The following is a 13,221-nucleotide window of genomic DNA, read 5'->3' on the forward strand; positions in this document are numbered from 1 at the left end:
GATTAAAGTTATTTGATCAACCCAAATGAACATCGACTGGACCAAATTATGTGTTTTGGTAATGTTGCTATCTCAACCACTGCAATTTCCAAAGTGTTTGATCAAAAAGAACAAAAACACACACATACACACTTAGCCGTTCCGATTGTCATATTCCATCGTACAGATTGCAAACACACACACACACTTCACCACAGTCACCAAGTTCCAACAGGCAGTAAATTATAGTACGGAAACACACAAACTAACTCACCATCGGCAGGACGAAGCCATCGTTGTAGTCCACGTGCTCTCCAATCAGGTTGACCCGGCCGGGCGCACAGGCGGCAATGTCCGGATCGCACCCGAACGTGTCCCGGAATGTTTCAATTGATGTTTTAACAACCTCATCAAAACTAATTACTTTGGAGACCATTTTGGGGCCCTGGTCCTTGGTTCTGCAATTATACAAACACACACACACAAACATAGGATGGTTAGGACTGGATCGAGCAAATACGAGCATCAACTCAGGCAGGGTGAGGAACTAGAGCGGGGAGGTGAGTTGAGGAGGGAAATTTTATGGAACTTGGCAAACCCAGGTGTTGAAACGAGATTTTCATCCGGGCCTGAGTCAGTGGGGTTGCGAGAGTGAAATGAAAAACGAATTAGATTGAGTGCTTTTATGCCACCTCGTGTATAAACGGCAAATTCGTGTTGTTCGCTTTCCGGAAGGAAATAAAATGTTAACACCATTTGTGCGGTCATCCTAGTTTAATGATCACTTTTATCGGGATCAGCTCTTGTTAACTGAACAAACCCAAATAAATCATCTTTAATATTTTGAGTAATTTTAGCGTGACATACTTTATGGATGGCGCCTTATGGACATTTTCTAGACATTTCAAACAAAATATTTCCAGGAATTGACAATTAGAGACAATATTTAGAAAATCTAAAAACGGACATTTTTCATTTAAAATTAAACTTACCTTAAAAATGGTGCACTTTATCAAAAACATCAGTGCAGTACTTTTCGTTTGCAAAAATATTTAAACATTAAAATCATAAGTAAAAAACAATTGGTACCAAAAAAATTATATCAAAAAATCATAACTTGGCAGCAACTTTATTTTATTCTTCTCAATGGCACAACCTCCTTCTACCTATACAAGTCTCCATACAATGTTGGCAGCTGTTCATACAAAAATTGTATGTAAATAATCAAACAGCTGTAACTTTTGGGTAAATTTTCTTATCAATTTGGTGTATTCGGCATAAATGTAGGTATTGTTCAATAGATACGCGGAAAAAAATTGCCAATTTTAAAATCAACTTTATTTCTTTGAATTTAAAATTCAGTTTGTAATCGAAAACATCTTACAGATTTTTTGATAATGGGTTTTCTCTTCAAGATAAAGCCATTTTTTGATTTTTGATTTTTCTAAATAGTGACCATGAACTTATGAACTTAAAGAAAAAGAAACATGAAAATTGTAGTTTTTTAAGTCTCACCCAAATAACCCTCCATTTTCTTATGTCGATGTCCGATTTTCCATGCTAAAACATCAACATCAATTTTGCAATCTTTCCGAAAATTTTTTTTTCTTTTTTTTAAGTCAATCATGAAAAAATACGTATTTTGGGAAATTGAGTTTTTGTGAAAAAAAGTTAATAAAAAAATCGGCAAACTTTATTTCCGTGTACCCATTTTTCACAATAGTCCACAACTTTACCTACAACTTTGCCGAAGACAACAAAATTAATCTGAAAATTCCTTGAAAAGTTACAGATTTTTGAATGTCTAAGTACCATGTTTGTATGCACAGCTGCCAAAATTGTATGGAGACTTGTATTGTTGAACCAATGACCCAAAAAAAACTTCTTTGGTCATAGAGAAGACCCCCACAAAGACTGAGCCAAATAAAAAAATACAAATTAAATCCATTTCCGGTTTTGGTAGAGAATTGTTCATTTGTGAAATTTTCGGCTACTTAAAAAAAAATTCGGAAAAATAAATTCAGATACCGAAACATTTGAAAACACTGCTAAAATCATTCAAAAACCTTAAACATAATATTCTCATCAACTTAGATTTAAAATATAAATTGAAGGAAACTCTCTCAGCATTTTGAAAATTTATGTTGTTAATCGTGCTTTTCATATTTAAGATTGCGTAGAATTGAACAAAATTGATATTTTAACCTTAAAACGTGTATTATTTATGATTCTTAATAATAATAAAAAATTATAGTCTGTGTTCATTTCCAAATTGCATCTGAAAATTAGTATCGAAATTTGATAAGACAATATGGTCGAAATTTTGAAAAAATGAATAAAATAAAACGCTTGAATAAACATGTTCAGCCTGATTCATGCACTGCTGTCAATAATTTGAAAAACGCAATTATTCACGTTATGCAACATATTCTAAATCACGGCGTGTTTTCTAGAACAACCTTTTCAGGAAAAAATAGTCATCACTTCTTTCAAATGTGTCTTATAGGAATTTTTTTGCTTTTAGAGCGAAATGTTGCATCGAGAAATTTCTGAGATACAGACGTGCCTCGGTTTAGCACCGCATATGGGGGATGCAAAACCGAGGCGTGCATAACCGAGGCACAGAGCTTATGGGATTTTGGCTATATGGGAGACATTGGCTTTAATCGTACGAAAAATCATGCAAACATCAAAAATTATAGTGTTTTGGAATCGGGATGATGTCAGCTATCCATTAAAATTATTATTTCATGAAAGTTTTCACAAAAATACGTATTTTTCCTGTATTTCGAAAATGCATATTTTTTTCCTAAAGAAACCAACAATATATTGTAATTGCAATATGGGTATCAAATGATCAGGGTTTTTTCATACATTTTGGATGTAACAATAACATTTTTAGAAAATACTCAAAATTTTCACAAAACTACGTATTTTCGAAAAAAATACTCAAAATTTCAATTTTTACAATATGGGTATCAAACGATCGGAATTTTTTCATACATTTCGAATGTAATAACAACATTTTTAGAAAATACTGAAAATTTTCACAAAACTACGGATTTTCGAAAAAATACTCAAAATTTCCATTTTTACAATATGGGTATCAAACGATCGGAATTTTTTCATACATTTCAAATGTAATAACAACATTTTTAGAAAATACTCAAAATTTTCACAAAACTACGTATTTAAAAAAAAATACTCAAACTTCAATTTTTACAATATGGGTATCAAACGATCGGGATTTTTTCATACATTTCGAATGTAATAACAACATTTTTAGAAAATACTCAAAATTTTCACAAAACTACGTATTTTCGAAAAAATACTCAAAATTTCGATGTTTGCAATAATGGGTATCAAACGATCGGGATTTTTTCATACGTTTCGAATGTAATAACAACATTTTTAGAAAATACTCAAAATTTTCACAAAACTACGAATTTTTGAAAAAAAGTACTCAAAATTTCCGGTTTTACAATGTGGGTATCAAACAATCGGGATTTTTTCATACATTTCGAATGTAATAACAACATTTTTAGAAAATACTAAAAAAATTCACAAAACTACGTATTTTCGAAAAAATACTTAAAATTTCCGTTGACGATACAAAGAAACAATTAATGAAAAAATCTCAACCATGTTATACTCATATTGTAAAAAACTGAAATTTGGGGTATTTTTTTAAAAAACGTAGTTTTGTGAAAATTTGGATATTTTCACAAATTTGTGTTAAAACTTTTGAAATGTATAAAAAAATCCCGAACATTTGATACCTCTTGTGAAAACCGGAAATTTTGAGTATTCTTTTTCAAAATGTAGTATGTAGTTTTGTGAAAACTTTGAGTATTTTAATTTTTTTACTTTCGAAATGTATGAAAAAATCCCGATTGTTTGATACCCATATTGCAAATATTGAAATTTCGAGTATTTTTTTTTGAAAATACGTAGTTTTGTGAAAATTTTGAGTATTTTCTAAAAATGTTGTTATTACATTCGAAATGTATGAAAAAATCCCGATCGTTTGATACCCATATTGTAAATATTGAAATTTTTAGTATTTTTTTTTGAAAATACGTAGTTTTGTGAAAATTATGAGTATTTAAAAAAAATGCTGTTATTAAATTCGAATTGTATGAAAAAATCAAGATCGTTTGATACCCACATTGTAAAAACGGAAATTTTGAGTACCTTTTTTCAAAAATTCGTAGTTTTGTGAAAATTTTGAGTATTTTCTAAAAATGTTGTTAATACATTCGAAATGTATGAAAAAATCCCGATCGTTTGATACCCATATTGTAAAAATTAAAATTTTGAGTATTTTTTCGAAAATACGTAGTTTTGTGATAATTTTCAGTATTTTCTAAAAATGTTGCTATTACATTCGAAATGTATGAAAAAATCTCGATCGTTTGATACCCATATTGTAAAAATTGAAATTTTGAGTATTTTTTTCGAAAATACGTAGTTTTGTGAAAGTTTTGAGTATTTTCTAAAAATGTTATTGTTACATCCAAAATGTATGAAAAAAAACCTGATCATTTGATACCCATATTGCAATATCAATATATTTTTGGTTTCTTTAGAGAAAAAATATGCATTTTCAAAATACAGGAAAAATACGTATTTTTGTAAAAAAAATTCATGAAATTATAATTTTAATGGATAGCTGATATCATCCCGATTCCAAAACACTATAATTTTTGATGTTTGCATGAATATTCATAGAATTATAGCCAATGTCTCCCATATAGCCAAAATCCCATAAGCTCTGTGCTTCAGTTAAGCACTGGGCCGTGCTTAACCGAGGCAGCTGAACGGTGCAAAACCGGGGCAGTGCAAAACCGAGGTGTGCAAAACCGAGGCATGACTGTATTCATATGGGTCATTCCAGGTCAACTGAGTACACTTTTGAACTCGACCTTCACCGATTTGGACCAAACTTGGAGAGAACGTTCATCTATCGATAGTTAACAGAAATCCCAAGTTTGGTGCTGATTGGACCATTCCTCTATTTTTGGCACCGCCCTCTTTTTTTGACGATTTTCTAAAAAACTTTTTTTTCTTTTAATCATAACTTTGCAACTATTTGAGCAAAAGACTTTCTACAGGTTACATTTTATAGAAAATTTTCCAAGAAATTCGATAAAAATAAAATGTTAACCCTTAAATGCCCACTAATATTATATTTTAACGTTTGATGTATAAAAAATAATTTTTGACCAATTGATTATATTTTTATTTTTTTATTTTATCACCATCGTGTTCCCCGGACAATTTTACATTATAATCAATGTAGACTTCAAACTAAAATGAACTATTGACGAGATACAGCGATTTTACTGAAAAAAGTTTGATTTTGCACTGCACTCTATCCTATGAATTCAAATCCGAAATAAGTTTCTCACATATAAAAACCGAATTATGCGAGATTTATTCCTTTTTGTTGAAAAGTATGAACTTCCGAGTGCTGCGCAAAATCAAACTTTTTTCAGTAAAATCGCTGTATCTCATCAATAGTTCATTTTAGTTTGAAGTCTACATTGATTATAATGTAAAATTTTCCGGGGAACACGATGGTGATAAAATAAAACAAATAAAAATATAAACAATTGGTCAAAACTGAATTTTTATACTTAAAACGATAAAATATAATACTAGTGGGCATTTGTGGGTTAAAATTTTATTTTTATCAATTTCCTTGGACAATTTTCTATAAAATGCAACCTGTAGAAAGTCTTTTGCTCAAATAGTTGCAAAGTTATGATTAAAAGAAAGATTTTTTTTTTAGAAAATCGCCAAAAAAGAGGGCGGTGCCAAAAATAGAGGGATGGTCCAATCAGCACCAAACTCAGGATTTCTGTTAACTATCGATAGATAAACGTTCTCTCCAAGTTTGGTCCAAATCGGTGAAGTTCGAGTCCAAAAGTGTACTCAGTTGACCTGGAATGACCCATATTCTAAGCTTTTTGTTTTAAAATCCTTCATCACATATTGGAATTTTTTAACAACATTTCTGGAAACTTGCCAAATTATGTGATTTATGTGTCATTTATTAATCAAAATGTGCAAAGCAAGAAAAGAAACAAATTTGTAGAAGGTTGCCAATCGCTAAACATCATGAAAATTATTTTTCAGCAGAGTTTTTGGATTTGTGGGATTTATTCAGTAATAAAATCAAAAAGCCGTATTTAAATGAAAAAAAAAATATTTAAGTTAATAAATTGTCAACATATATCACGTGACTGCTCTGTAATAGTTGATACAACCAAAGTTTTTGCAGGTGTGAGATTGTTAAGGGTATTATTGGACTTTTATGAATTAATATGATATTTCCTTAAACGAACATAAACCAGGAATAAAGATACAAAACATGATGTTAAATTTAAAAATTTCAAAAGTCATATTTTCATGAGTATAAAGTTAAAATAAAATTTTATTAAATGTTTTACTATTGAAAATACATTTAAAACAAGCAAACAAATTCGTGTGTTTGAACTGAGAATGTTAAAAACACCTTCATAAACATTATTTTGATTGAAACAAAAATAAATTATTTATTTAATAAAAGTCAAATATTACAAGCTATTTGAACAAAATTCAATGTAATTTTAAAACGTTTAAAAAAAGGCTTCTATTATATTGCTGATTCCTTCATCAATTTCGAGTAAATAACATATTTTTGTTTTAAATCATAATATCATAATAAGGACAGCGTAAGACAAAATCAATCAATTGGCTCAACAATTTTCGAGAAATTACGGTACTATTTCGGACTTAAGAGGATAATATATTAAAAAATAGAAGCCAGGTTGTTTAATGATGTTGATTTATCGTTAAAATTAAAACAACTTGTTGTGCTAGTAACCAAAGTCATTTTAAAAGCAGAAAATAATGTGACATAAACAAACCATTAAATGAAACTTTTAAAATGGTCTATTAAAAAACTATTCATAAAGTGTAAAAAGTGCCCAAAGAATGCAAACATATTTCAAAAACTCGCTACATATATTTAAAACTTTAAGTTGTAATTTCATCAAAAACGTCCTTTTAAGTTTTAAGTTACGGAAAACATGATGTCTGCATGATACCCATTCATTTATTAACTTTCCATACTAACTTTATGAATCATTCTTCCAAACTGGTCATAGAAGCAAGTTTAAAAGCAATTGGACGGTTGTGGAGCATGAATTTTATTACTGACTATCCAAAACTATGGTACAAACTGGTGACAAATTACCAAGCTTCGGACAAAGTCACCAAAAACCTATGGTCATTTTTTGTACAATTCTAATTACTGCTCATAACAATGCATTTTTTATTTTCTTCAAATTATTTTCTACAATCAGTGCACTGCCCCTGCTCACATAAATGACCCATATGTATTTTCATCACTTTTGAGTTAACCCAACTTCAAACCCCTGCTAACAATAAGTTCAAAATTTCCCTCGACTTCCCGAATAAAAATTTGAAATTGTTTCAATCATCTGATTGCTACGAATTCCAGCACCCCTATGCGTGCCAGCATAACTCAACCCGGCCAATTAACTCGATCAAAACTTACTGTACAACTTCGAACTCCATATTCCGGGTAATCAAATGCTACACAATTTGTTGGCTGCGAAATTGAAACCTATTGTGAATCACCAAAATATTTAATAAATTTCCAGCTTCAAACATGTGCTCAAACATGAATGTTCACACACACGAACGCAAGCACTTAATTAAAAACTCCAAATTGTTTTCAAACAATTTCCACGTGTGCACACACACACGCGCTGGTCCAGCTTTTTAGGTGCAAAATTGTTTTTCACGTGAAAAGGCTGGAGCTTTTGGCGGAAAAATTAATTACTGAACTCGGCACACACACGCACACATTCACATTTTCACGAACACAAGTGTCGATTTTTGCATAAACTTGATTATTTTCGTTGTTTATTTTTCGCCGTATTTGTTTACGTTATGTTCGTTATTGTTTTTGTAGAAAAAAAAAATGTTCGCGCAAGGGATAGCGTTTTTTTTTTAAATAAATAAAAATGTCCAAAACGACAAAAAAAACTGACTAAGCCCAACGGTCATTCCCGCCTGGCCTGTCACACGTCTAGTGCAGCACTAAAGTTCTGTGAAATATAAAAATTTAACAACAACAAAAAAAAACAACAACAGCAGAGCCCGGCTCTTCTGTGTCGCGAACGGAACGGCCGCGCAGTCATAACGTATTATCAGACGCGTTCCATTTATGCCATAAGCCAGCAGCGTGCACACACAGACGCACACAAACACACACGTTGATTGTACAAGTGATGGTGGTGATGATGGACGAGAACTTCCCCCCCGACGACGCGGTCGTCGTCCGTCTTTTGCATACACAACTGAACTGAACATCCGAATTGTGAGCAGGGGTGAAGTTTTGGAAGGTAATTTTAGTAATGAAATCCTAGAGATGTTTTTTAAAAGGTCCTATATACTATTGTTTTTTTATATGTTTAAAGGACCTATTCAAAAAAAAAACCCGATTTAATCCCACCAGGGGTGAGATAGAGCCTTTCTTACTAAAGAATATAACTACTTTCAATTTATAACATCGACTTTGTTTATTTATAACGTCAGCACAAAAGAAAGTGATATGAAAAATATTATGATGAAAGCAAGCTTTTTTAAATGATCTGTTATCCAAATGAAATTGAAAACGCAATTTTCACCAAAAGAATATTTTTAATCGTACAAATTCTTAATCAAACAAGCGTTTATGACAAACGCGAGCATAGCAAGCTTCCCATGCGCCAGTGACAACGCACACCGCGGTTTTGGTTTTCTAGTTTCGGTACGAGCCCATAAACCGAACAAAGCAGGCGCAAAGCAAAACCGAGGTACATGTGAACCGCGTAGGCCGCACGGGGCAGGGAAGCTTACCATTCAACTTCTAGGAAAATGAGAGAGTCAGAGATAACTATTTCTACAACCGCACCACTACACACTCAATCGCGATACCTCAGGTAGATAGCCATTGGCGTCGTGGGCACTGAAAACTTTGAAAACGATATAAACGATGAAAAGCTTAGAAAGCTTCTATTGGAATCCAATGAACTCTGTTAAATAAACTTACGAAATCACGACAAAATGAAGCCTACTTAAAGGCGATTTTTGGAGCACACGGGAAACAAATTGTTTGAAGCCGGATGAATGTCCTATGTCACAAAAGTTTTTGCATAAATATTGGACAGTTATGCAAAAACGGACAGGGTAAACCGAAAAGAACCGAAAAGCTACGATATCTTACATATTGTAGGAAACATCAATAGACAGGCTACTACAAACAAGTATATCTCGAGCAACAAAATATATGCGCCAGTATTCGAAGCTCAACTTAACAACTTGTCGACTTGGCGATGAAACGTCAAAAATCGATGCAGTTTGATTTTGTTAAGCGATTTTTCCGATTAAAATTCATGCTGAATCGTCTTTTTTACAAAGATGAAAATGAAGTCCAGCCATAAAGTAAAACCTATACCTTTCTTTAGTAAGAAAGGCAAAAAGTAAATCGTTCTATAAATTTATCGGGATTGCCGATAGATGTCAAATTTGTTTCAGATGCTCACTCATGGTCTGTACTATGAATGTAGAAAAAAATTTCGGATAAAATTAGAAACGAAAAATGTTGACGAAGGTCACCAGGTGGGCTTTAACCTTTTTTTAGGGTTTTTTTTTCTTATGGTAGGATAATCAAACGGCTCTAATTCCAGAACCAGATTATGAATCTCGATAAAAATGTAGGAGGTTGTAGAGCTCGAAAAATGAAATTTTTGAGACAACTAAAAGATATGAAAATGAAAAATTTTGACCATATTATCATTTGGAAACTGTGTAATTCGTTGGAAAGTCTTATTACATCCGAAAACAGATGGATATTTCAAAATTTGCGCGGCAAATCGCCCAGGTTCAGCACACTAGTTTTCATCTGCATTCCGAAGAATCAAAATCGGATTCAGAGAAGCTGAGAATGACGACACACAATTTGCAAAATTTTACCACACACGATCATCACTCGATCTCCACGGAATTTATTTTCTCAAAATTCTATGGTTGGAAATAGACGAGTTCTGTCAAGATGAATCGATAGAGCTTCGAAAATCGATCAGTGTGATTATTTAGCGACTTTTTGATTAAAAGTCATGCTGAATCGTCTTATTTACGAAGATGAAAATGATGTCCAGCCATAAAGTAAAACGTATACCTTTCTTTAGTAAGAAAGGCAAAAAACTCCTAAATTTAATTAGAGATACGTTGAATTTACATCTTTAAAAATAAATTTAAGTTACATTCCATTTTTTTTTATTAAATTTTACATGACAAATATTGAAGCAACTTGTGTTCAAGACTGTGAGACCTTCAACAACTAATATATTTTACCTTTTTTAATTTGTGAGTAGATACTTTCTGTTCTACTAAAGAGACATTCCCTAGTCACATTTTAGGTTTTAAGTTAAACCTTAAAGCCTAAAACAATACTTGGGTTTTGCATCATTAGATCGTATATGGAACGGAAATCTCCTCACAACTTTGGCAATTATCAATAGAAAAATGCAATTAAAATATTCAGAAATCATATTCTTGAGAACAGTTTTTTAACTGATCAAATTGTAGGTAGGACATAGTTACACGTTTCAGCATTTATAGGTTTTTTCATTAAATTTCTAACAAATATAAAAAAAAAATGTAACCAAAAATGCCATATTACAAGCTCCTAATTGTGAAATTTAGTTTGACAGCATTGTATTTTTTTGTTATTTTGTGAAAACCTCTAAAATAATCGACTTTTTAATTTCTTCTTTCTAAAATAAAGAATTAAATAGTTAATCAAAAAGTACTTAAAAGATCTTTTCGGTTAAATTAAATATCCGCACTATTTTTTTTTATTTTTTTTGTTCAAAAAGGTTTATTCTATTTGTAGAAGTCATTACCTTTCTCGAAAAGATTGGAAAGTTTCTTAAAAATTTGCCCAAAAATAAATTTGGTTTTACGGGATATATAAAAATAAAAAGAAAAATAAAAAGAGATGAACAAACAGGATACAAAATATTCGTACAATGCCACAGTTCGAAAAATGTTGTAGTTTTGGATTATCTTCAGAAGAGTTGCTGCAAATGGGAAGGGGAAACTTTCGGCTTGGTTGGAAATTAAGGTTGTTCATCATTAAAGTGGTTTTTGAAAATCTAACTTTTCATATATATTTTTGTCATCTAGAAATATGTTGGGCTTGTGAATCCAGGCAACTTTGTCGAAGTCATTTTTATTATTTATTTTTTGTAATGTTACGATAACTCGATAACCCCTTTGAGAATAAATTTCTATCTCCTCACGGTTCTGAGCACCAAATCGCCGAAAAACGTGTTTTAGTAAAAATCCCGAAAAATAAAAAGGGTCGTACCGGCCATTCGTCACGAGATATCGAAAAATGGACCTCGGATTCGTGATAAGGAAACAAAATAACCGCTCAGAGCAAAATTTAGCGGACATCTAAGAAGGTCTTTTTTTAGATTTGGTGTGATTAAGCTGAGAATTTTCCAAAAAATACCAAAGGATTATTATATTTACAAGACTCAACATGCAGAACATCTTTCACAAAGTTGAACCCTGACTTCACCCCAATTCAGACCCGCACAAGTGTGAAATAACAACGAGGGATGGTCGGGACTCTCGCTGAAGCTGCGTGCACGATCATCGGCAGTGTGTGAGGAGGAGGTCGTCTCGAAAGTAATCCACCATTCTTTACTGTACGGCACTCGGCGCAGCACGCGCCCGGACACACATTCTTCTTTCGGGTGGCCAACGATGATAACGAAGAACAAGCGTATCGTTTGTCTGAAAAATGTTGCTTAGCTTGCAGTGTGTGTGTGTGTCCAGTTTCGTGAGTAGTGAGAAAGTAATAATGCAAAACAAATAAACGTTTCTCTCTCTTTTCACAATTGTGCTTGCATGTGGAGCGGCTTAAAAGAGATTGCTTCATGTATGATAAAAGTTGAACAAGTGTTGGTTTTGCTTTTCAACTTGATGCTGAGCAGTTCTCTAGGATTTCGGTCATTCGATTTTTTTTGTATTTTTTAATCCGACTGAAACTTTTTTGGTGCCTTCGGTATGCCCAAAGAAGCCATTTTGCATCATTAGTTTGTCCATATAATTTTCCATACAAATTCGGCAGCTGTCCATACAAAAATGATGTATGAAAATTCAAAAATCTGTATCTTTTGAAGGAATTTTTTGATCGATTTGGTGTCTTCGGCAAAGTTGTAGGTATGGATACGGACTACACTGGAAAAAATAATACACGGTAAAAAAAATTTGGTGATTTTTTTATTTAACTTTTTATCACTAAAACTTGATTTACAAAAAAACACTATTTTTAATTTTTTTTATTTTTTGATATGTTTTAGAAGACATAAAATGCCAACTTTTCAGAAATTTCCAGGTTGTGCAAAAAATCACTGACCGAGTTAAGAATTTTTTAATCAATACTGATTTTTTCAAAAAATCGAAATTTTGGTCGTAAAAATTTTTCAACTTCATTTTTCGATGTAAAATCAAATTTGCAATCAAAAAGTACTTTACTGAAATTTTGATAAAGTGCACCGTTTTCAAGTTATAGCCATATTTAAGTGACTTTTTTGAAAATAGTCGCAGTTTTACATTTTTTTAAATTAGTGCACATGTTTGCCCAGTTTTGAAAAAAATATTTTTGAAAAGCTGAGAAAATTCTCTATATTTTGTTTATTTGGACTTTGTTGATACGACCTTTAGTTGCTGAGATATTGCAATGCAAAGGTTTAAAAACAGGAAAATTGATGTTTTCTAAGTTTCACCCAAACAACCCACCATTTTCTATCGTCAATATCTCAGCAACTAATGGTCCGATTTTCAATGTTAATATATGAAACATTTGTGAAATTTTCCGATCTCTTCGAAAAAAATATTTTTGGAATTTTCAAATCAAGACTAACATTTCACAAAGGCCAAACATTCAATATTACGCCCTTTTAAAATGTTTGTCTTGATTTGAAAATTCCAAAAATATTTTTTTCGAAAAGATCGGAAAATTTCACAATTGTTTCATATATTAACATTGAAAATCGGACCATTAGTTGCTGAGATATTGACGATAGAAAATGGTGGGTTGTTTGGGTGAAACTTAGAAAACATCAATTTTCCTGTTTTTAAACCTTTGCATTGCAATATCTCAGCAAC

The 13,221-nt window shown here is 31.9% G+C and overlaps 1 protein-coding gene across 4 annotated transcripts in view; it reads right to left on the reverse strand.

Moving 5' to 3' along the window:
* The window catches only part of LOC120417442 (galactokinase-like), a 104,414-nt gene that overhangs the window by 29,666 nt on the left and 61,527 nt on the right, over positions 1-13,221 (reverse strand). For 2 of the 4 annotated variants that reach the window (XM_039579486.1, XM_052711340.1), the window contains one exon: positions 254-437. The exons of 1 other annotated variant lie outside the window; for it this stretch is intronic. In XM_039579486.1, the coding sequence (XP_039435420.1) occupies positions 254-415 (162 nt within the window). In that variant the 5' untranslated portion in view covers positions 416-437. Of the gene's footprint in view, positions 1-253; positions 438-7,546; positions 8,052-13,221 lie in introns of those variants that run through there. One more of the 4 variants, XM_052711339.1, reaches the window with a different exon arrangement.

Source organism: Culex pipiens, unplaced genomic scaffold (assembly GCF_016801865.2).
Source record: "Culex pipiens pallens isolate TS unplaced genomic scaffold, TS_CPP_V2 Cpp_Un0002, whole genome shotgun sequence".
Classification (NCBI taxonomy): domain Eukaryota; kingdom Metazoa; phylum Arthropoda; class Insecta; order Diptera; family Culicidae; genus Culex; species Culex pipiens.